The sequence below is a fragment of the Excalfactoria chinensis genome, chromosome 4, assembly GCF_039878825.1.
Source record: "Excalfactoria chinensis isolate bCotChi1 chromosome 4, bCotChi1.hap2, whole genome shotgun sequence".
Taxonomy (NCBI): domain Eukaryota; kingdom Metazoa; phylum Chordata; class Aves; order Galliformes; family Phasianidae; genus Excalfactoria; species Excalfactoria chinensis.
In genome coordinates this window covers 86021625-86046942 of record NC_092828.1, presented here as the reverse complement: position 1 = coordinate 86046942, position 25318 = coordinate 86021625, and the positions used below count along the sequence as shown (strand labels likewise).

The 25318-nt window shown below is 39.3% G+C and overlaps 1 protein-coding gene across 5 annotated transcripts in view; it reads left to right on the top strand.

Moving 5' to 3' along the window:
* Positions 1-1824: 1824 nt before the first annotated feature.
* The window catches only part of DIAPH2 (diaphanous related formin 2), a 137212-nt gene continuing 113718 nt past the window's right edge, over positions 1825-25318 (top strand). For 2 of the 5 annotated variants that reach the window (XM_072334021.1, XM_072334020.1), the window contains exons 1-5: positions 1861-2163; positions 15035-15067; positions 17386-17562; positions 18638-18742; positions 22672-22692. In XM_072334021.1, the coding sequence (XP_072190122.1) occupies positions 2044-2163; positions 15035-15067; positions 17386-17562; positions 18638-18742; positions 22672-22692 (456 nt within the window). In that variant the 5' untranslated portion in view covers positions 1861-2043. Of the gene's footprint in view, positions 2164-15034; positions 15068-17385; positions 17563-18637; positions 18743-22671; positions 22693-25318 lie in introns of all 5 variants that reach the window. The other 3 variants (XM_072334023.1, XM_072334022.1, XM_072334024.1) reach the window with 3 other exon arrangements.

Here is a 25318-nt window from a genome sequence, read left to right as displayed (position 1 = left end):
TCTCCGGATATTTTTGGAGTAGACAGCTTCTGGAAACTTGCATCATTGTATTTTTTTAGTATGTTTAGAGGGAGGATGTTAGAAAGTGAAGATTTTTGATAGCTGCATCAGCCAGTCATTTGGAAAAGCCTGTTTTGTTCACATTCAGATATAAAGCAGTACATGTTTGTGGGACATAACTATTAGTCCACGATCATTTTATTGCAAGGTCTGGCTCAGTTGTTGCAGTTAAGTGCTTGTCTGAGATTACACTAGAAACCAAGAGGAGAAATGCATCTACATAGCAGGAACCTTCTGCAGCTACACATTTTTACTATTGTAAAATGAATTGCGCTAAATGTAGAGTTATAAATTTTCTCAGATAAGGATCCAACTTAAGAACATTTTTTGCAACAAGTTTTCTCCCTCAGGCCGTACCTAAATTGCTCTCGGAGCTGGGCCAAAACGCAGCAGTGCAAACTGATTGCCAAAATGATCTGAGGTTTGGTTGGTTGCCTTAAGCAACTGTGGTGGCTTTTTTTGCCTCTTTTTTGGGGGGGAGTGGGTGAAGGGGGGGGGGGGGGGTGAGGCAGAAGAGGGGGGGAGAGACTTTTTCATTTTAATTTTCCTAACCGAGATAGTTCTCACACCTCACTCTTATTGCTTAAAATTGTCTGCAGAATTTATATGCTCGTAAGTTGTTGGTTCATATGTGGAATATTGTTTTTCGGTCCTCAAATCTGGGTGGGGTTTGGGTGGAGTAGAAATAAGAATACAGAAATTCTTCAAGTTCTGGAGTATAGCTAAAAAAATTGCATTATTTCATCTGGTATCGAGGCTGTTCTTTGGGAGCCTAAAGAAATGCCAGATTGCTCTATGAATCTTACTGTACAGGTCTGCAGGTCTTACTTCCATGTTGAACAAGAAAAGGTCTGCTGTGGAAGATGTGCAAAACTCATATTCTGGAGGATAATGGAATGATATGGTTGTACATAAATCTAGTCTCCAAAGAGGTCTTGATTGCCCTTGTCCTCTTACAACAGACTGACTGTTTCCACAGCTGTTTTCCTGGTAACTTGAACATATGTTCAGGTGTGTCAATAAAAAAAAAGCCTATTTTTCTCTCTTTTTTATAACAATTACATTGATACACAGACATCCATGAGGGCTGGCCTGAAGGATTCTGTTTCCTAAAGAACCATTTCATTGCAACCATTGACGCTGCAAACCATGAATACAGACATGACGTGAACACAGACAGAAAGCTCAGACTTTAGAGGCTGGACTTCCCCAATGCGAGGAGTGAAAAAAAAAAGAGGCTTTCATTTGCGGTGAGTCAGTTTCAAACAGTGATGCCGTGCACTCAGTGCACTCCTGGAACAACACACAGGAGCGTGCTGCAGGCAGAGGCACCTCGTGAAAGCCCTCAGTCCTGCAGCACTGCTGTTCCATGCACGAGATGCACGAGATGCACGAGATGCACGAGATGCACGAGATGCACGAGATGCACGAGATGCACGAGATGCACGAGATGCACGAGATGCACGAGATGCACGAGATGCACGAGATGCACGAGATGCACGAGATGCACGAGATGCACGAGATGCACGCCTTTCCTGCTCCTGGCGATTTCAGGAACATCTAAGCGAATTTCACACCCGACCCGTCCTATCCACTCGCTCTATCTTATCTAGCCGTGCACCAATCAGCTTTCAATCCCTCTCCACCTTTCTAACTGCAGCTCCTATTTACATCCAGCATGCCGCCCAGCGCCGCCATTTCTCGCCCTCGCCCCTCCGCCCTTCCGCTCGCGTACAGGCGGCGGGCGCACCGCTCATGCGCACTGAATCGGCGCATGAGCAACGGCGGCCGTTTGTTAGTGCGCGTGCGTGGAGACGCTCGGCGTCCGAGGCGGTTGATTGGGAGTGGGCGGCCGGAGCGCAGCCAGGAACTGCTGCAGCCGCGGCGGGGCGACGCCCGGTTATGGGTGCCGGCTGCATGGAGCCGTGACGGGACGGGCGGACGGGAAAGGGACCTCGTGCCGGGTGTGGGGTCGCCGGAAGGATGGAAGAGCAGACAGCTCCGGGGTCTGGAGGTGGTGACGAGCCCCCGGGCCCGAGCAAGATGAACGCAAAGCGGAGCGGGCGCTCCTCGGAAGAGGAGACCCGGAACAAGACCAAGTTGGTGAGCGAGCCTGGGGTGGGGAGGGAGGGGAAGGGAAGGTGGGGACGGGAAGGTGGGCGTCCTGCTGCTTCCCGGGGGAGAGCCTGGTGCGGGGGGACGTGCTGGGCTGGGGGGGCTGCTGGGTGTTCAGGAAGGGTTTATTAATCATCGGTGAGCTTCCGTGATGGCTTTTGGGTGCTTCTTGCTCTTGGGCCGGTGGTGCCGGGAGGCGTGCGGGGGGTGCGCCGCACTGAGAGCCGGGTGCTGCCGGGTACTGCCGGGTACTGCCGGCTGCGGAGGGGCGCAGCGCAGCGCTGGGCCGGGCGGCCGCAGCACCTGTTGCCGTAACCCGGCCCGAGCGTGCGCTGTGCTGCGCTGTGCTGAGCTCCGGTGCTTTCCGGTGTGCGCGGAGCTGCGATGCAAGCAGCGGCTGAACCCGCGGGATCCTGAATGCTGGGAAAATAACATGAAGCGTTACGGGAGTCAGGGAGAGAAGGAGGTGTGTGCGAAGGTTCGCGAGGCGTTCTGGTTTCTTTGCGAGGAGCGGGTAAACTTCTGAATGTGCAGTTCCTCCTTAGGCCCGTACTGCTCGTTAATTGCAACAGCTTTCTGGTTTTAAGCAGCATATTTCATACAAACCTGGTAACATGCAGCACAGGTGCGTTTCACAGTCAGCACTATTGTGTTGTATTTCAGATTTTAAACGCAGCAGCCAAGGAGGTTCATTATATCAGTGCTTGTCTTGCTCACTCCTGTTACTTGTGTAATCTGGTTTAAGTTTGAGTGGTCTCATTTCATCCACCTCTTCTGACTGCCTTTCCAGAGAGGCAGTGGAGGGGTCGCTTAACACGTGACTGAGTCATCACATTGGTTAGAGCACTAGTTGCAAAGTTTTGGTATCATTTGTGCAAGACTTTTCACAGGTAATAGTAAAACTAATGTAATGTTTGTTTGCTCCCACCTTAGATTCCTCTCGTTGAGGATAGTACAGAAGAGCCTTGGGTTGATCAGCTGAAAACCCATTTTTCATGGTCAAAACCAACTCAGAATGCACGTGGGGATGTTTAATTCGCGCTGTGTGGGGCATCATAAATGCACTGAGAGTGACAGTTGTTTAAAAGGAGGATAAAGTGACAAATAATTTGAACTTTGCTTGTATTAAAGGCAACCACGTATATATTAACATAAACAAATACTGTGGTTTATTTTGTTTTGTGCTGCTATTGGAAACAAACTCACTTCCGTGCACAGGGTACATAGCAACAAAGCTCTTGTGCTTAAAGTGACTAACAGAGTTGCTTGTGGATGCCTCCCAGGGAAGTGATTTGAAATAAAGTAGTCTTGTTTGTGGTTTTTGTGTGCAGAGCCTCCTTTAATTTGGGGCAAAACTTTGCACAGAAATCTTCTGTTGCAGCGGAGAGGACTTTGTGCTGATTGAAATCCAAAACTTTATAAACTTATATGGAATGAGCTCAAAATTGAATGGAGCGGGCTGTCTACTCCTATTACATGCCTTCATCAGTTCTTCTGGAGTCAGAAGGGTTGAGGTTTTTTGCTGCATTTAATGGGAGAAATATATCCCATTAGTACTTCAGTTTGTATGCAGACGTATGCTTTTGGTTTTTGAGGAGATAATTACAGATTAGCAACAGTATGAAGGTGAATTGAGGTACCTTGCTTGAAGTCAGGGCAGATCTGTCTGTTAGAAGGAACAGTGACTAGTTTTTGATGATACAACTGGGGGATGTATTGACTGGGGAAGAAGATGTCTTTTCTTTTGGACGTGATGTGTGCAAACTCTGGGTAAAGCTGTTATGAAGTGGGATGTACTTTTGAGGAAGGAAAAGGGTGGAATTAAAGTGTATATGAAATTGAGGCAATGTGAGCAGACAGATTTATCGCTTAATTATATCAATTTGTAAGGGAAGAACAGGACTAATCAGGGAAAGGCATAATTCATTATATACAAGAATAATCTTATGAATTTTGCATTCTTAAACATTGAATAAGGATTTGATTCTGCCGAGGCTAGCAGTTTCTTTTGGCTATTGGAGAGCAATCTTGCATGTACTTATCTTTACTGTGCAAATAACACAGAGGAGTAGTTGAGACTTCTATAAGAAAACCCACACTGCTTGCACAAGTGCTAAATTGTCACTGAGTTGGTAAATGAAATGTAGATTTCGGTATGGAAATTTCCTTGGTTCAGCTTCACAGCTTCTAATTTACTAAGTTTCAGTAGAGTTACACAGATGAATCAACCTGTAGGCTGTTGGTTGACTTTTGGAGCTGTATGATGTACTTAGAGAAGTGTGCCTCTTTTCAATGATCTCTAATATAAAGTACTGGAAGTACTTGGTGGGACAGGATACACAGATACACATAACAGCAGATTTAGTTTTAGTATTTGGTGTCAGACCTTTGGAAGGAGGATGAGGGGGAAATATTTTAATGTGGAATGTCATAAAGTTCAACAAGAACAGGTATAAATTCTTACACACGTGGGCTGGGGCACAGATACAGACTGAGTGGAGAATGGATTGAGATTAGCTCTGAGGAGTAAGGTTGGGGGATGTTTCTTGATGGAAAGCTCAGTGTGAGCCAACAGTGTGTGTTTGCAGCTTGGAAAGTCAACTGTATCTTGGGCTGCATTAATAGAAGCATGGGCAGCAGATTGAGGCAGGTAATTCTCATTCCTATAGTGGAGTACATGGGGATGCTCGGAGAGCTGGAGCACTTCTGTGGAGGCAGGCGGAGAGAGTGTGGGTTGATCAGCCTGAAAAAGAGAAGGCACCGGGGAGCTGAAAAGGAGCTGCAGGAAAGCTGGAGAGGAACCCTTTGTCAGGATACTGATGGAGGAGGGGCAGTGTCCTTAACTGAAATAGGGAAGATTTGGGTTAGACGTTTGGAAGGAATTGTTTACTCAGGCTGGTGAGGCACTGACATGGGCTTCTCAGAAGCTGTGGATCTGCAAAAGTGTTCAAGGCCAGGTTCATTGGGGCTTTGGGTAACCAGATGTAGTGAGAGCTGACCCTGCCCTATGGCAGGGGTTAGAAATAGATGGTCATTAAGGTCCCTCCCATCCCAAATAGTTCTATGAAATAGTTTTCTGTAGGACAGCTGAATTGGTACATATTCTCACATACAGTCAAATTTGGGCTGCACTCGAACTCCTAATTCATGACTTTGTTTTGTTTTGCTTATCTGATTTGGGTTATTTTGAGAGTCATTTAAGTCTAATTAACCTCTGGAACGTGACAGAGTGACAATTTAGCTCTAGTTTTTGTACTGGTAGTGTGTAAACTGGAGTATTTTAATGAGAATGTCATGTTCCAACATGTATCACGACTGGAAGAGCTCTGATTTCATCTTTTTTTTTCCACATCATTTTGTGTTAGTGCAAGAACTGGAGGTGGGAATGAGTGCCGTTATTTTGGTTTGTGATGGAATGGGCAGGAAAAAATCAAATTGTTTTGACAAACAATCGTCTGGTCTCATGCCAGCCCTGAGCATGGACTAGCATGAGACAGCAGTGAACAGCTACACATTTAGCTTGGTTTGGCAACAGTCTTGTTTTGCCTGTTTGAGAGTATGCCTGCTATGCTAGTGGAAACAGACTAAATTAAGTTGTCAGGGGAATTGCTGAGATTTGTGTGTTTTAGTCCTTAACTTGGATATTGTTTGCTGGATCTAACACTACAGTAAGTATGTAGTAACACTGAAGGAAGTATTTAGTTTCTTTGGTTGCGTAGGAAACAAGTGCATGATTGAAAGCATTGTTAGATCTGTTTGAATGCGGTTGTCATAGTTCAGCTGAACCCAAAGATTTGTCAAGACTTTTCAGATATTTCTGTATGAGGAGCTGAAGCCAGGCTTTTTACTAAAGTTCATATGATGAGAGTGGGAGGCAGTGGGTAAGTGAAACAGGAACAGTTCTGACTGGGTACAGGGAAAAAGATAATTTGAGAGGTGGTTATGCTTTGGAACTGGTTGATCAGAGCTGTATATTAGTCACTGGAAGTATTTGAGACCTGGAAATGTGCACGAAGCTTTTAGCAGCCTGGTTTGTGTCCTGTGTCGACTCAGCTTTCTGAGCTGGAGTTGGGGCTAGACACCTGAGGTACTTCCAGATGTCTGTGATAATGTGAATCAGTGCTCGAAAAGAGATCGTTAGAACAGGATATGTGGTGCTTCCTGAGGATTTGAATGCCTCTTAGCTAGAAGTTCATGTAGTCCATTTTTTTTGGTCTGAGTCAAGGTTTTGTAGAATATCCTGTTGATTTTCTATTAGCTGCAATAGAAGTATTTCTGTGTGTGTAGTGGCTAGTGCCGTGCTAAAAGCATGCTTCGTTACTCCAAGTTAATTTCACATTTGAGGTAGTTGATCAGTGTTTGAAAACTACACTTAGCTCCAACCTTAGTTTTCACAAAGGGCTGTAGTGTGAGTATGACATCGTCTTTAAAAGTAGATTGAGAGAGCTTGTACCATGGGGTAAAAAACGTTAGGGGTAGGAGACAGATTGCTTAGTTGGAATGCAAGTAAATGCGATGATGTGGATTGGATGATTCATCGCACAAGGAGCAACTCATACTTGAGTTTAAGAACGGAAATTGTTTATGCATCATATTGAAGCATTTTAAGCCCTGTGAGCTCTGAAATCAATCAAAAGCTATGAACCCAAGAATCTGACTAATGTTCCATCTACTAATGTCCAATCAGTTAGCTTATATATGGAAGTGAACTGACTGTGCTTGGCTGATAGGTTTCTTAACTATGCTGCTCCACCCATATTTGGGCAGGACTGCTTTAAGGAACTGTCAATAGTGTTGTGCAGTGTCAGACAGTGTTCTACAGGATCCTACATCACATGACATTGTTTAACTCAGTCTGTTGACTCTCTTCTGTGGAGAGAGAATATGCTCTTTACAAATGGCTCCTTGAGATGTTTGTATCCTGCGTACGTGAACAGTGAGTCAGGTTAAGCAGATTTTGGCAAATGAATAAAATACATTGTTTGAGATTGCAGTGTGTCAGTGAATGCCTCACAGCATTGTTGCTTCACACAACTGAAGTTGCAGTGCAAGCATTGCTGAAGGGTGGTATCGATGTCTTAAGAAAACTCACTGCAGGAAAGGATACTGATTTGGCACTAAGTCTAATATGGTGGAGCAGGACATAGTGCTGACTAGCTTTAGCTTTTAATGTGTGTTGATATTGACACTGTTTAAATGAGGTGATAGTGTGATAAGGCTATCTGCTTGTGGTAATTGAACTTCCTGAACTACTACTTGTAAGACAAAGCTGTAGAGATATTCGGGAATATATACAGGAAGCTTTGCAAACAAAACAGATTCCACAGGGGCAATGTGGGAGAGAAATAGAGAGACCTGGCAGTATGCAGATCAAATAGGAGAGGTGTTTTCTAAGCTTTAGAGGATGAACTTTAGTTTTGATGTTACAAATAGCCTTTAAAACATTAATGATTGATTTCTCAGGAGAAGGAAAAGATTAAGAATTAATTATCTTGTGGGCTACAAGCTGCCTTCATAGTGTTTTTGTTTGTTTGTTTTAAATCAATTGCAATTCTTTAGAAGTAAACAGAAATGGCTTATAAAATTCATGTCATTCTTTTAATTGCTGCCCATATCTAGGGACAAAACAGAAGATGTCCACTGCTGCTGGAGCAACTGCTGATTTCAATTTCAGTTGGTTGTTCATCAGTTTTCTTGTTTAACTTTAAAACCACAGGAAATTGGTAGTGACTAAAAAAATTTTTATTTTTTTTTTTACGTAGTTCTTAAAACATGTATCCCAGTTATTTTTTATCATTTATTAACTTTATTTTGGAGACCAGATAATCATTAGAGTAATTATTTAGACAAGGTTAACAGTTGGAAGTCTTTCCATGTTTGTGTAGCAGTTCTGAAGTTGCAGGTAGACAAAACTAATTTGGACCAACTTCAACTTGCATGTTATTTTTTGTATCAAACTTATGCTTTCCTTATGAATAGTTTTTTTCCTATGGTATTGATGGAGACCATCCCTAGAGCTTCTGCTTTTCTATATCACTTTCTAAAAGTAAATAAAATCTTGCTGGACTAAAGCAGTGATAAGTTTGTGAACCCTTTTAGCTGATAATCCACTGTATGGAGGAAAGTAGTAACAAATAAATGCAGAAGCAGTTGCTTATGTTTTGGTAAGTGTCCTGAATTGAACAGATAATCAATGTTTGTGATTTTAAACATATTGTGTACTGTTAGGTTTAAAATATTAAAGATGGCCTCAAAAATAGTTGTAAGACAGGGAAGAGGAGGCTGTCAGCTTGTCCTGGACACCAATGCTGGCCTCGTCTGTGTGCCCACCTGAGTGCTTTGGGTTTGATGTGGCAGTAGGGCTAATGAAACCAAGAGACAGGACCAGTCAAAAAATCTCTACTTCTTTTCTTCTTTGACTGTTTACTAGAACTCCTAAGTTCATCTGTTTCCACTGCTAGCCATGGCTGTGACTGCTTGTCAGCCATCTGGTGATAAGTGTTTAATCGGGCATGGAGTGAAAGCAGGATATATGAGCATAAGCAGATCTGAAATTAATCTACATTAGCAATTAAATTACATTGTAATACACATTCTGGTGTAATCCACAAACTCCTGTGATTTGTATAATGGGAGAAATACCTTGAAAATTTACTTCAGGAACAAGCAGGCTCACCCAGAAAATATTTTAGGATTTGATAGAGTCAGAAGAGGCATTGGGCCCAACTGGGTGTGGTAATAATTGGCATCACGATGTAGTGCATGCTGTAATACTACCACGCCTTTCCTGTTACATGAAACAAAGGTGTTCCTCCTACTTAATAATATGCAAATGTTCTTGTATAAATGTGGCACTTTTTATTGGTTTCAGATGATTTTGCAGGAGAGTGAGAGAATAGAAAGTTCAGGATTATGCTTATTACAAATGGCATCATTACAAATGGCATCCTTCCTTGTAAGAGTCACCTCTTGGTCCTTTCAGCAGTGCTCTATGATTGGAGATGTGATGATGGTGGAGGAAGCAGTAAGTCTGCTGAGTCTGATGTGTCTTTCAGTACAGTTAAGTGTGCTCAGACTTGTTCCGAAGGAATAGAATGCGAGTATAAAATTTCCCTAGCTGATCAAAAAAAGGAATCCTGCCTTGGGTTCCTCAGGGTGATTTATTGCTTTTTTTCTTCAACAGTTGTACTTTTACTCCTGTCCTCATTGCAGTGGATATGTTATGTTGTTTTGCTACAACAACAGGCACCCAAGTAACATTCTTAATTTACCTTTCCACATGAAAATAAATGTGGGAGAACTTGAGGAAAGTGGAATTATGAAAACAATGTTGTCTCTTAGCCTAGAACACAATTCTAAATAAAATTATTAAATTTGGAACAGTAGATATTAGTGCTGTAGAATATGAGTGCTTGGGGCTGGAGGCATACAGCACAGCAGTGGAGCAGCAGTTGTAATTTTAAGTTCTGTAGGCCAGCGGAGCCGCAATAAATGTGCGGGTACAGATAGATTGAGCCTTGAAGGCTCATTCTCTCCTGGCCTTTTTTTTTCCTTCAGAGTTCAGCTAGTTAAATGATCATCACTTTGTCTTGTGTGGGATTGCATTTATAAACCACATCATAATGAATATTGAGGCACAAAAGTGAGAAGAAATGACCAGAGACCTTAAAAATTCCCAGTGCTACCTTTCGATGACACCTCTGTGCCACAGCTCCTCGGTTACACATTTACAACCAAGTGTGTACATTCACTGATTCTTTTGGTATTTCAGAGGTGACTGTTGAAAGAGAAAGTAAGTGCTTAGGTGAGGAGGAATGTTAATTGTGCAGTCTCTCAGTTTAGCAGTATGGCAAGAGCTAATGATGCTTATTGGGCTGTTGACATTCAAAGATGTCTGTGGATTTTGTTCCCTACAAAGCTATGCTCATCTAAAAAAAAGAGCAAGCATTAAATACAATGTGAAGTTCACAAGATACATGTAGTTACGTGTATAAATCTAGATTTCTGCTTTGGTTACACTTTGGTTCTTCATATTGTGCTGTGATTTACTTTCATTTCTGTAGGATTTAAGTAACTTCTAAAGTAACTGTGGCTTCCTAATAGTTCTGTGCTAGAATATTTGCATTTGATTATGTGTGAGGAGATGAACATTTGACAGATATTAATAGTTCAGACAGTTACATGCAGTGTTCCATTTGTGTTAGAATAGGTAAGTATTTGCATAAGAAAGAGCATATTGAACTGCAGTGGTTGTCAGCAATGTAAATGGAGAAAATCATCAAATCCTATTTCTTAGTGTATTTGAATTACCAAGCTAACTGTATGTATTGGTGCCACATGTTTTTAGCTTTTGGGCCACATACCCAAATAGTATTGTGTTTATATTAGACCTAAATAATTTCATGCTCAGGTCTACTAATTTTGATGGTGCATACTTGTAGTTTTTCTTGAAGAACGACGTTTCTGGGGAAAAAAGGAATTCAGGTATTTGAGTGTCAGTTACATTTCATTTCATGTTTTCCTTGATAAAAAGAGCTTCCTTCATAAGCTACGCCTCCAAAGCTTCATTTACTAGAATCTTAGTACATTAGAAGTGCATTCAAATGATTTCAGAAGTCCTTTCAGATGCATATACAACTTTCTGTACACATATTTTTGTACTTGATGGAGGGGAAAAAAGAGGAATTCCAGACAGAATTTATTAGAGAGTTGTCACTTGAAATTGTTATTGTGCTGGTATTGTGCAGGATTGCTTATCAGTATCAGCGTATTCTTTTTATTGCGCCTGGGTTTAGGTTTGGAAGAGTTTTATTTATTTTTCTATTTTTTTCCTTACAAGAACAGACTGAAATCACTTATCAGCCATTGAATCAACTTCTGGGCCTGCATTACAGGTGAAAGCAGCATAGCACTAAAGGTTCTGGTTTGGAAGATGTATTGTTTGAATGCTGACGGGGCTGGCAGTTTGTTGGTTTTTCTGCTGGCTGTGCCTGTCTGTACCATATTAAGCCCAGCATCTCTGCTAGCTGCTTGTTTTTACAAGATTACAACTGTTTGGCTCCTCAACTCTATTTTTTTTTATTATTATTTTTAATTTAGGGAACTTTTTTTTAAAGGCAGAGTTGTTGTGAGGCACATTTGAAGTAACTTTCTGGAACTCTTATTTTGGAGAAACTACATCAAAGCAATTATTGACTTATTAAGTGCAAACATGAGCTCAATTTGATGCTTGTGTGCAAGCTATTAAGATTTTTTCATTTTGGTGTAGCAAAGATATTTTGCTGGATATTAATGCTTCATATGCATCAAATTGTTGCAACATTTTGCTTTCTCTTTCTAGCTGTTCTGTGTGCAAGAAGCTGTTCTGTTCAGATGTCATGAAGCATCTCAGGCTGTCTAAGAGCTATTAGAAAGCTAATGAATTGGGCCAATGCAGTAAAGCAAAAATAAGCTGCCACCTCTTGTTCTCAGTTCTTAAAAGCAGCTTATTTTTTTTATTGTGAGGTTGAACTTCACTCTTATTCAAGAGTTTTCACATTTTTCAAGGCATACAGCCTTTAAACTGCAACTGTATGCTTTGAACCTTGGCTTGATCCTTTGTTGAATGCTAGATTTTTCTTTTAAGATGAGCGGTACGTGGTTAGCTTTAAAAATGAGAGTTCTTTTTAAGTCATTGAGTTACTGTGCTTTGATTTGAGCCCCTCCTCTAGTACTTATGCACAGGTCTGCGTTGCTCATTCCTGTATACTTACTTCCCAATTGGCAATGGACAAAAGTATAGCCTACTAAAAGTGGCGGGCTCAATCTGTATGTACTTTGTGTCTTGCAGAGATAGGTTGGCGATGATTCTTAACTGAAAGGGCTTGTAGCTCTGGAACACCTCTTGCTATTGTATGTAGATAGTGAAGTAAATGTCTGTCACTACTTGAGGAGTGGGTTAAACAGGTGGAAAATAGTTGTTGGGAGGGAGTTTATGTGATTAACAATAGAACAGGAGACACCTAGTGAGTTGCAGAAGTTGACAGTGCCCATGCTGTGCAGAGTTAAGTGAAATATTGGGAAGTTTCTTTAAAATGAACTATTTTCATTTTGGTCAACATTAAGAGGGGAAGGGTATGTGTATTTGTTTTTATTATTTAAAAGCTAAATCACCTAAACACTGCAGAACCCAACCAGCAAAATCAAAGCCTTCAAAGGGCTAGCAGTATTAGATCCCTCCATAAATAAGTTGTTGGTAAAGTCACTTTATTTTATTCCTGCTAGTAATAAACTTGATGTAATGCAAAAAGAAACAAACAAACAAAAATGTGGATGAATGCTGTAGCAATGGAGTTTGGCTTTTCCTCAAAGAATAGAATTTGTAGGCCCAGAAATACCAGTGCACATGGACTACAGAACAACTTAGAGCAGCTGCTTAAACTGATTTACAGCTGCTGGGATATACACAAGGGCTTTCTCCTCCTTTTCCCGTTCTTTCCTGTTTGTAACAGCTTCCTGAGAAAATTCTTTGTCCTTTGGGCAAGAAGGAAATAAAGCAGGATGTGAATAGAGAGAAATTATATTGTATATAGCAATGAGGAAGCCAGTAGTATCATTTGACTTTGGTACAGTTAGGAATTCCTGTTAAAAAGGAGCTGGAATTGAGGATTCCAGGTGCTTGTAATGGACTATGAGAAATGTGTGAAGGGTTGTTAAAGGAGGAAGCAAGCAAGAGGAGTCGTATTATCAGAATGCTGTAATGTTTTATGTGCTTAAATTACCCATGAGCACTTACATACTATCAAGTTTTTACCATGAATTCATGAAACAGTTGTTTCTAAATGTTAACTGATGGGGTTGCTGCTTATCTCAAGTTATTCAGGAATTAGCTTGAATCTCAGAGTACTGTCATATGGCCTTAATGGGATTAGGAAACCTATCTTATGTGCCCAGGCTTTTTCTGAAGTTCAAATATGAATGCATAGGTTAGGAATTAAAAAGGTCAGAGTGAAATAGTAATCAGTTTACGGATGGAAACTTCATCAAAGCATACTGCTGTATTTCCACCTCTGTTGTTTGGGAATAGCTCTACTGTGCTGTAAATAAACTGGACAATGGAAGTACAACTGTTCATGAGAATCACAGAATATCCCTTCTGAGTACCAGTGTACAGTACAATTACTATGCCTTGGTTTTATCTTTCCTCCTATTTGGCAGCAGTGCTGAGGCATTCAGAGTTCCAGCTCAATGTTTTAAGCTTTGTACCCTCTGCTGTTATTAGCCACAAACCTTGGTGACCCTCTGTCTTTCACCTGCGACTTATCTGTCTTCTTTTTTTTGGTGTTGCTCACTTCTGAATGGTCAGTCTCCTCTTGGTTGTGGAAAGAAAGTTCAGTAATTGATGTCTTCAGCAAGCTGGGGTAGGATTAATCTCCTTTCATCATGTAGTGCTGTGGCTGAAAGAATAATGCTGCAGGACTGACTACAAAAACTTTGATACCTTAAACTTACTGTTGGGGAGGAAAACCTGGTTTCTGTTCCTATACGAGACCAAAAGCAGTAGTTAAGACAGTGTGGTTTCATGGTTAGTGTAAGAGACTGTCAGTCTGATGTCAGTGAGAATCTGCAGGCACATAACTGCTCTGCCTCTGCCTCCAGCTAGTATCGCTTGCACCTGTTAAATGTGGTGCTTATCTTGAGTAGCTACAGGCAGCATTGAGCTTGTGCAACATAAGGAGTTTCGAGAAGTGAACTGGAGATGTCGGGGGGAAAGAAAGGGTGTGAGGTATCTTGCTTTCATATTTAGTATTTTGCCCAGAGGAGTTTGAGTGGCAGATGCAATATAAATGTAGAGATGGAGCAGATTATCCTGCTGGAAGTTCTGGGAGAGATTGACGGTACTTAAATGAAGGGTGGAAAAATGTATTTCTGGTGGAAGTGACAGCTGAAACATACTCTGAGTTCCAGAACTTATTGCTTACATGGCTGTCTCTGCTCTGAAATTGTGGTTGGATAATTTTCCTCTTGCATTTCTTGCTGAATAATCTTCATTTTAGAAAGTCATATCAGACTAAGGACATTTTAGTTTTGATTTGAATATTGGAGTATTTTTCTTTTGATTCACACTAAATTTATGCATTGATAATATGCAAGAGGTTTAGCTGGAAGGAACGTGTTTGAGATGCAGATGGGAAGGTGGGAGATTGGTGTCAGCATCTGGAGTAGTAAGAGAAATATTTCATTCTAGCTGTGTGTCCAGAGCCTGGCTGGGATGCAGTGACTGCTTTTTATAGCACTCTTACGGTTCTGTGCTCTTGATAAGTGACCAAAACAGTTTTTATAATGCACTAGTGTTTTAGCTTTGGCTAATTAGTGCTGTTACAGCGTCAAGGATCTTTTTCTAGTTGCTCACGGCTTCGGGTGGCTGGGGATGGGTTGGCCCACACTCACCAAGGAAGTATTCCATGCTGTGTTACATTGTATTCTGCTTTACAACTGCGTGGGAGTTTTGCCAAAGTAGCAGTTTCTTAGAGCCTGTCTGCAGGTTGGTCTGCAGCTGGTGAGTTGCATCATTTTTGTTTTCCTTCGCTCATTAAGCTGTCTTTAAATAAACCAATGAATTCTGTTTTAGTTTTGGCTGTGTAAAGCTGATTCTGCTGGGGCATATGGGTGGAGATGAGTGGGCCTTGACTGCCAGCCAGGGTCAGTGTACTGTCCTGAATACATCTGAATGTTTATTTGCCATTGAAGTTCTTAAGAGTGAACCTGTTGTCCTTTCTTCCTACGTTTTTAGTGGTAAAGTAGATGGAACATAAACTCATTTATCCTAAAACAGTAGGTAATTTTTTTCTTTTATTTGTGTGTGTTTTTGTTTTGATAGAATATCCAAATAAAAACTTTGGCAGATGATGTGGTAAGGTCTTTGGAACGTCTTAATTTGCAATGATAACTCACGCTGCATGCTGTCTTACTCCAAATGTTGTGGACAATATAACATGTTCTTATAAGGATATAAAGCATTAAATTTTTAGAAAATTGAGTTACTGCACTTCAATGCCTTCATTTGTAACCACTTGAAGAGAAATAACTGAAGAAGCATTTCCAAATTGATATGATTGAGCATATTCAAAATATTATGGCAATAGTGTGGATGTGTTGAGGCTGTTGGTGTTATTCCCTTTGGCCATTTCAATGGTAGAGATCTACAGTGGCTCTTAAAAATAATCTAAATGGAGTTTCCAAATGAAAATGCACTGCCTTACAAACACCAACTTTGTATTTAGAAGCATCGAGTTGGTAATTTTGAGCACTTCCATACGCTTGATCTTACTTCATTATTTCAAACTACATTGCAGTACAATTACCAACTTCTGTTTTCTTCATGCGGTAGTTAAGCCATGCTGGCCATTTAGTTCACATGTACATATTTCTTATTTGTGAGATTCTTTTATGTCTTTGAAGTGTTTTTACGCTGCAGTACAATTAAATAAATTTATTGTTAATGATACAGATCACGTTACAATGAAAAGTGATCTGAAGTGACTTTTTTTTTGACTGCTGAAAGGGCATTTATTAAAGTGAAGGAAAATAGAACTGCATTTGATGTCGGTTGGTTAATTTGGGTCCTGTCATTCCAGCATTATGTAAAATCTTGTGGCCTTTTCAGTAGGATATGCCCTAATTTCAATTTCCAAAATCCTGAAGTAAACTATTATTATAAGAGGAAAACATGTTTAGGTTGTATTTATTGTCTTTTTAAAGGATTTTGTAATATCCTTTTAAGTAGCGTGTTTCTGTCCACAAATTTTAGAGGGGGGGGAGGAGAAAAAAAGCCCACAAAGAAACAGAACTCCTTCAGGGGGTGGGCAGCTTATCTAGGGATACTCATCGTTCACAGATTTAATGTAAAAAAGAAATCTAAAATCTCAAAATAAAACACATAGGGGAAAAAGCACTAACAACAAAATCCCCAAACAAACAAGAGCAACAAAAAACCCACCACGGCAAAATGAGGGAGGAAAAATAAATGAACGACCACTGTAGCTTGTATTCCAAAGTACCTACTCAGAATTCCCTGCTACAGTTTGGACTAATCTAAAATTAATCCAGATTGCCTCCAAGCAAAATACTCTTTTTATTTGTTTATTTTGCACCTCAGAGATGTCCTGTAATTTCAGACAGCATAAATGTTGCTTTATGTGTCTTGACAGATATTGTGATAAGTACTATGAACAATAGTGGTAACTCTATATAAGCTGCTGTTACATGAAAGCGCATCTTAATAAGCTGTTCCACGCTTAGAACAAACATGCTGGTATTTGTTGATGGGAACAGTTAATTGACCAAATCTTACATAGACCTAACATTCCCAATTTATATGTATGGATGCTCATGCATATATATATTTATCTACCTTCTTAGCTTCCATCTTTTGCAGCAGTTTTACTGAAATAAATAATTTCTAACTCTTTATCCAACTCTGTTTAGGGTAGAGTTAAGATTTGAAATAATACAGTGAAAATTGGTCTTGTAAGGAAGGTGTACTTCTTGGTTGTTTCCAATATTAACAAATTAACTGGATGAGCATGCTTATTAAAAAAAGAACAAATGAAAAAGGGAAGGGGTTGGGTGTGTGGTATATAACCAGTCGGCCTTAACAGTGTCGTTCTACGGTATGCTTTTACTAATGTCTCTCGCATGTATTTAACTATAAAGGGCTGCTTCTCTGTGAGGAATCTGTTACACTGTATTTGAAAATTGCCTATTAGTTTCAGGGATCTGTGCTCAAAAGCACTTGAAGGAATTGTGAAATAGGAGCATTAATTCCTCTACAAACTTTATTTTACATCATTATTATTACTAGTTTGTTTTTTTGCAAGTCTGACCTTGTGAGTACTTCCTTCCCAGCACTGGCCTTTTCAGTTGTCCTCCAAAGCTTTAGAGCTCTAGAGGTGAGGTAACATTGGACGTGACCTTTGTGGTACCTTATTTTCTCACATCTCAGGATAATTAGGGAGTAATGGGAAAAGATCAACTCAAGATTGTTGGAATTTGACATAGACTGTATACTTCTAAAACTGTGAGTAATAGTCATATGCCATTTGCTTAACTTGAGTTTTACCTCTGCTGCTGAAATTATGTAAAAATGCGTGTTACTACCACGTCATAGAGTTACCATCTCTGCTTTATATCTGTTGGTCTCTGCTTATTTTCAAATGGATATCTTTGCAGCGTGACAGAATAACCAGCTTCAGGAAATCAACAGTGAGAAAAGAGAAGCCGTTAATTCAGCACCATGTTGACACACAACCTGCTATCAGTGAAATTCCACTCACCCAGGTGCTTCTAGATGAACGATGCATGAACTTATCTGAAAAGGAGGTTATGGATCTCTTTGAAAAGATGATGGTAAGATCTTTTATGAATGGGGTTGTTTGTTTCTTTTCTGTGGTTTTGTTTTGGTTTTTTGAGTTTATTGCATACTGGTAACTTTAAAATGTTGATTTGGAAGTACTTGCACATAATAAATCAAGGGACTCAGAATACCTAAGTAATTTAAGCGTATGGAGTTTAACATATAGAAAGAAAACAAGCTGGTGCTATTGGTTATTCCATTAAGATAACTGATGTGTATCTTAACTGCAGTAGTTAGACGTTACTGTTGAGAGCTAGTTTTTACTGAATTGATTATTAAGGTGAAACATTACTTAGTGGGAGTTTTAGGTTAGATATTAGGAAGAAAGTCGTTACTCTGAGGAATAAAAAAAGAAGTGAGGCACTGGCATCGGCTGCCTGGAGATGTGCGTGCCCCATTGCTGGAGGTGTTAAAAGCCTGGATGGATGGGCCTGGACAACCTGATCTGGTGCATGTGACCAATCCATGGCAGGGCTTTGAAAATGTGTGGGCATTAAGATCCCTGAAAACCTAAGCCATTCTATGAGGCTCCATAATTTATGCAAGTTTTATTCATCTAGCGGAATGCTTGTTTGTTTGTTTTTATAGGGTTGTTTTAAATGTGTTACTTGGAACACTTTAACATTTACCCTTGTTGCAGGTTAATAGTCTGTATGCTCTCAGTCTCCTGGTTAGATAGATATAGCAGAGATTTTCTCAGTGTTAAAAAGTTTTCTTTATTTTTATAAGAAACCACAGGAATGTGGTAGGCTTATTGAGTGTTTGAGTTCAATATTCTAGTTTAATTTTTGAGCCAGATTTCATTAACGGCAACAGCTGCTAATGCAGTCATGATTTTGGCTAACTCTTGAGAACAGCAGATGCTTGAAGGGACAGAATTAGTTGAGAAAATCAGGTAGATCAGAACTAAACAGATTGAAATACAGATATGCTCGAAAAAGTCACTTCTGTTTAAAAATGAGCAGTTTAAATAGATAAAGGAGTATAAAAATAGCAAAAAACAAAACAACAACAAAAAAGGAACTATGAAATATAAATCCTGATGTTGTATGGTCTGTTTCCTTATAGGAGGACATGAATCTTAATGAAGAACGGAAAGCTCCTCTAAGAGAGAAGGATTTGTCAACGAAACGTGAAATGGTTGTCCAGTACATCTCTGCCACTGCTAAATCCGTAAGTAGTTGCCTCTCCAGGACAGGTGAAACTAGTAACTTCAGGTTTTTTTGTCTGGATTTATCTTCTCAGAGAGAGGAGGCTGTGGAAATCTCTACTTACTCTCTGCAGTTGCATCTACAACTGTGTCTGCAACATTGGCTTTTTGTTTTCTGAGCAGTGTGAAAACTAAATGCTGTTCTGTGAACCAGAAGAAATCGCAAATCTACTCATGTAGAGTAATGGATAGATAATATTTTTGTGTGATTTGTTGTATAAATCTCTGGAACAAAAAGGACTTGAATAGGGCAGCGTGACTTCATAGTTTCAGTAATGACATCTGTACAGTTTTCAGTGGTAAAGAATAAAAATATTGAAAGAATTTAAAATGGAAATCAAGTCAGTATTTTAGCTTTATTTGAACATGCTGAGTAGTGTAACTGGCTTGGCGATGGTACTAAATATTCCGCTAAGAATTGTTCTGAAGGTATGTTATATTGTTCCTTCAGGGAAAGATACAATTTGAAAATGTTTTTGACTAGAAAATTATATATTAAGAGCTTCTAATTGTGTCGGTCATTCTATATACTGAAAGTTATAAAATAACCCTTAGCTAATGCGTCCTTCATGAAGAATTTTTGTAGTGTATCTATTTCAGGGTAATGAACCGCTGTATGGTTCAACATTTCTTGGGGTGAAGAAACGTGATTTCAAATACTGCAGAGCTGCAATTTATTTTCCCCGATAGTGGGAATATAACCACTAAATAGACAGAAAATGAAACTGTTAATGCCTGTTCTGTGCTTAAAAAATTGACTGTGGCAAATATTGCTATTTTTACATAATAAGAGAATATATCACAGAACTGCACAGGTGTTATATGAAACACAAACGCAAACCAGATGTTTTGATTTCACTACGAATCAGCTGCATCCTGGTTTGTTCCTCTGTTTGCTGTATACAGAACTTTTTAGTACAGTCTGTACTGAATTCTGAGGAACTGAATGAGTTACAGTACTGCTAGAGTTTAGTTGCACTGGGAGCAAGTGGTAGAGGAGGGTCGCTTTTCATGTTGAAGGAGCAGTAGTGTACTTCACATCCTGAGATCTGCTGTCAGTGTATTTTATTTAAAAATTAGGGTAGTAAATATTTTTTTTTTTTTTACTCTTCAACTTTTATTGCAGTGATATCGTACTAGGAATAAAGCCTATTAAATGGAATAATTCTTCAGATACTCAACAGCTGCAGTGCTTCTTTCTACAAAGCTGAGTCTCCTTGCGAGAAACAGTATTATATTAAATACTGTCTGCTTCTTGATTAAATGAGCTTTTAGCTTTTAGAATCAACTGGCTGGAGTTAAATTTCAAGGAAAAGAAACAAAGCTAGAATCTCATGCAATCGTTAAATCTAATTGCTTTGCACTAAAGAATAGGGAGTTAAGTGAGGAAAAACTTTTGCAGATAATGACCTCCACTTTTGAGGGTGGTGATATTCCTGCATTCAATTATCTTAAACAAAATCAGTCGTCTTTTAGTCTGTTCTGTGAGTAATCAACTGCTTCAAGCATTGTGTTGCTAAACATACAAGTTACATGAAAACTTCTCAAGCGTATGCAGTGAATTTTAGAATATTTTCAATTAGTGTACTTTGCCTAGACTATCTCTGAGAACTATTGCTTGTGCTGTAATGTTTTGTCTTTGTTTGCTAAACGGTGTTATTTCTCAAATTTTTCTTAATAAACAAGAATAGTTGCAAGGCTACCATTGCATGTCTAACTGCTGGAAAAAAACCCCAGGCTACATTACTACCACCATGTGAGCTGCAGGATGGGGGAAGGTAGCAGAATTGAGAGCATATTGACTCACTGACAATTGAAGGGGAGGGGGAAGAGAAGAGACAACCCACCAAACTTAAAATCCCAAATATGTGAACATATGCTTTGATCTTAAGTCAGCTTCAGTGTGAATGTTTTATAGACATGCAAGATTTTTTTTTCTTAATTGAAAAAGGGCTTGTATCTGGCTTTATATGCCCCTCACAATAGAATAACAGCTACTGAGTGAAGTAGTTAAGGTTGTTTGGAGACAAGAATGACCTTTTTTGTTGCTTCATATCCTGAAAATAGTGAACGTCTTAATTGAAGTACAGCTTAAATGTAAAAATATTGATTGGGGTCTTAAAATAATGCAAAGCTTTGTTTTCATTTTTAATTACATCTTCTGTTTAGTTAAACTGCTATGCTGACTTAGTTGAATTTAGGCCCTAACCAATTTATACCACATATTGATTTGGCAAACTTGATATTCCTCAGGCTGCCTTCAGCTTTTTCTTCTGTGAAATCACTGGCTAGATAAGAAATGATATTTCTTAAATGTTTCTCCCTTTCTTTGGTCACAGATAACTATTCAGTTTTCATCTTTTCTGTACTGGAGATACTTTGACTTTTTCTTCTGCTTAGAACTCATGGCTTGTGAAACACAATGGACAATTGACGTGGCTTTTCCAGTTCCATTCCATGTTTGTTTTAGTTAAAGCTTTGGAGCTCTCTCCACTCATCTGAAATATGACTCTCATTTGCTTCTGATGTCTTAACCAAATTTAAAAGTCAGTGCTTCATATCCTTTGCCTTGTATGCCATCTGCAGCATGTTGACCATGCTTTTCTGAAACACTGTGCTGTCCTCACAGTTCTGAGTGAGAAAGAAACTTGGTTTGTTTTTTTTCCACGGATGAAAAAAAGCTTTCCTTTTCCTTGGATGACAGAGGGAGCAGGGAAGCTAATAGGCTGGATCCTCTGATGTCAAGTACTTAATCTGTGGTTGCGATTTCTTCTATCGTTTGAAAATTGTACTTGGAAAATGGTGAAGGCTCAGAATTCTGTTTTGGAGCTGAACACTTCTTGATGTCTCGTTGTTTTGAATGAGTTGAACGTTGATGAGAGAACTCTGTAAATTAGGAAGACAGATTTCCTGTCTGGTGATGACAGTTCATCTTGTGCTGCTGGAGGAGGCTTCATCAGCACAAGGGGAGAAGAGGTGATTGCAAAAGGCTTGCAAGTACTGTCTTTTGAAAGGGTTCCTAAATGAGTAGTGGAAAATATAAGTAGAAATTGAAGCAGGTAGAGGCAGAACAGATACCTTCAATTTCAGATCATAGCAAATAGCTGGCAAGAAAAGGCCCACAATATTTAGGGAGAAGTCCATAGTGCCCAGTTTTACAGAAACATGGTCATTTTTACAGAGTGGTGGTACAGGGCCAAGATGGGTTTCTGCCAAGTGTGGAGACTGTGTGAAGTCAACTTCTTGCTCATGAATATGTGGAAATGCTGTTTGCTGGTGAAGAAGAGAAAATGTCAGTTTGGAAATGATTGCTTAATTATCCATGTAATTAAAAGTATCCATACTGAGCATTTGAGGAAAAAAGCCACATAAATTTTTCTGAAATACGAGTTAGATTTATAACTGTGGGCTGTTTTTGATTATGAAAACATAATTAAATTCAATGACATCATCTAAATAGTTCAAAAGTAGTGTTGTAAATGAAGTGTTATATGTGCAAGGAAGTCAGTATGACATTTGTGTTTTCTGCTGCTTTCTTTGTGTTATGTAAAATATCTGACCTGATCATTTTAACAATATCTCTTAATCTCTCAAGATGTTGATGTCAAGCTGGCTATTTAGCTATTTGCTTATAAATGTGTAGAATACTGATGATTCATCAGTGGAGTATAATTTCGAATCATTTCTCCTACAGAAGAAGTACTGTTTTCCTGTTGAGGAACTGTAACAAACATTTTGATTAAAAAGTAATAGTGTACTAATGAGTAATAAGTAAACACTGAAAAAGAAATTGTGTGATGCTACATCCTACTAAGTACTTTGCTGTGTTTATTTATGTATTATTATTATCTTTTTCACACAATAACTTCTCTTGGCTGACCACTGCATGCAGATAGTCGGAAGTAAAGTTCCGGTGAGTATGAACATGACAGTTTTATTTCCTTCTTACGTTTTGACTTTTAGAGACTAGGTTAGAATAACCTAGTCATGGATTTCAAAGTTTAGTGGGCATTAGTGCTTCCTTCTTTTATCAAAGTACTTATCAACTACCAAAATCAGGTTTGCGTTACCATCATAGGATCCCTCTGCAGAAAATGAGTTTTTTCGAGCTGTTAAGGGTCTGTTTCCAGAGACTTGAAACTGAAAATTCATTCTGTTCATCATGAGCTACAAATACATTTTAGCCTTACCTTGCTTGTTATTGAGGGCAGTCAGTGGAAACTTTAGGTTAGTTATTAGCATGGGTGGCTGTGAAAATGTCAGCTGCTGGATATCAGTGTAAATAATATTAATGTAGAGGATAAGTAGTTTAAGATGAGCTCACTTGCAGCGTAGTTGTTCTTCTAATATGTTCCCTGTTACATACTAAGTCATTGTTGAATTTAGTAAGGGTTAGTTTTCTTAAACAAGAACTTGAGATTTCATGTATAGGATAAATCCAGGAAAGAGAATCCAAAAGACTTTCTGTAATGATTACATGCACCTTTTAAATGATCCCTGAAAGCAGAGATGGGTGGATATTATTTTTAATTGTAGCAAAAGCAAGCTTTTCAAGTGTAGCAAGGTTTACTGCTTAGATCGTATTCAGTACTTCTGTTTTATAATTAATAGGAAAAGCCCCCAAAAAACCCAAGCAGCCTCTGATGGAAAACTGCCTTAATAGTTTCCTCAGAATTTTTTTATTAATCTCCAACCAGTTTCAAGTAATTCCTGCTCCCATGTGGTTTCCTTAAAACATGTATAGATAGGAACAGCTTCTCTGTGAAGAAATTTAATGAAGGAGAGTGGTTAAGGAAGAATAGAGTATAGGATGATGTTTTCATCTTCGTGCCTGTTCTTGCTCTTTGTCGGACCTCAAATTAATTGTTATGCATTAAAAGCATGTTATTGCACAAATAATTTGCATATAGAAAATAACAAATGCACCTCTTAGTGTATGGCTTCTGTGGCTTATTGTTTAAATAATGCATGTATCTTGTGCATCTTCTCAGCGTGGCTTTGTTTTGTTTGTTTTTCTGTTGGATTAATCTGCTGGAAGCTGAGTGCTTCTGTGAGCATTAATTCTGTGCTCTCACAACTAGAACAATAACATGAAAAAAATAATGATGAGTAAATACACCTACTGTTCTGTGAGGGCCTCCAGGCAGACAGAGCCTCCTGGGTGACTGACAGTTATGTTGTTCACTTCATTTTGTTGTTGTGTGTGTCACATACAGTTATTTTCCTGAAGATTTACATTCTTACGTCTAGGAATGAGAACTTTGGACTGCTGATACTATTACTATTGCAGAAATTGCTGTAGTAATTCTCTGCAAGAGAAAGAGGTTTGCCTGTTTTCTGGAGAATGCAGAAGTTTAACTTAAGCTTAACCATTGGACATCACGTGCTGTTGCCCACTTTCCATTTTGGCTGACTGTTGAGCCACCTTTCTTGTCTTTTTAGGACAATGATAATTCCACTGAAATGGCAACTGTAAATATTGTGTTTGTCTTTGAGATGCTTAATCTGGATGTTCTGATGTCGAGTTACATTGTTGGTGCTGTTTGTAATAGGTTTTCATGTTTCTCTAAAATACGAGAGATGAAGTGGTTATGCACCAGGTGAAGTCTCTATTTCTAATGTAATAGCTGATGCAGTGTTTATTTGGAAAACATTGTTCATGCATGAGCAAACGGGGTTGCCACAAAAAAAAACCTTACGTAATCTGGCTTCATTGTTGTATTCTAATTAAAATTTGTTTTCTTGCCATATTAACAGACAGTATGTAAAACCCCAATAATTTAATGTGAGACTGGGGAGAGGGGGAAGCATAAGCTACTACTTCCATTCTATTAATATTACGCAGGTACCAGTTGTCTCTGTAACAGGTGTGGTAAATGGAAAGAGGTGACCATTATGACTTTGTGATATTCCTGTTCTGCTTGGTCACTTAAATAAGCAATGTCTGTTTAAGCAGCGTAGTTAAAATGTCTTGAGTTCTTGAGCTTAACACATCTGTAGTTGGAAATCTAATGAGATCTTAACTATCTGGTGTCCCAAAGTGGAGCAGCTTGTGCAGTTTTTTCTGGTCCCATGGTTCAGCTGTTGCAGCCCATCCATTTGGTGTGGGTATGCTCGACAGTTCTTCACCACTGAGCAGACAAAATACCTGCTTATTTCTCAAGAAGCTCAAAATGCTTTTGAGTTCCTGTTTTGTTGGACAGTAGTTCTCAGGTTTGTTCACTGGCCTCGTCTGGTGACAAATCTGAGTAGTGTGCAATGCTGGGCACCTGCAGAGCCCCCTGTAATATTTAATGCTACTGGCTGAGGAGTTTTTGTGTAGCTAGCTTTGTGATCACTTGTTGCCCAAGGAAAAGAAGAGGAGCTGCAAATAAACATTTTAAATCTTTAATTATATTGCCGGGTTTTCCAAAGAATACAAAGTTATGTAGACAAAAACAGGCTTACATTTTTCTTCGCTGTGTTCCGTGTTGTAAGCTGTCCTGTTACTGTTGCCTTTTAGAGCCCGGAATATACACAGCACACAGTTGAATTGATTA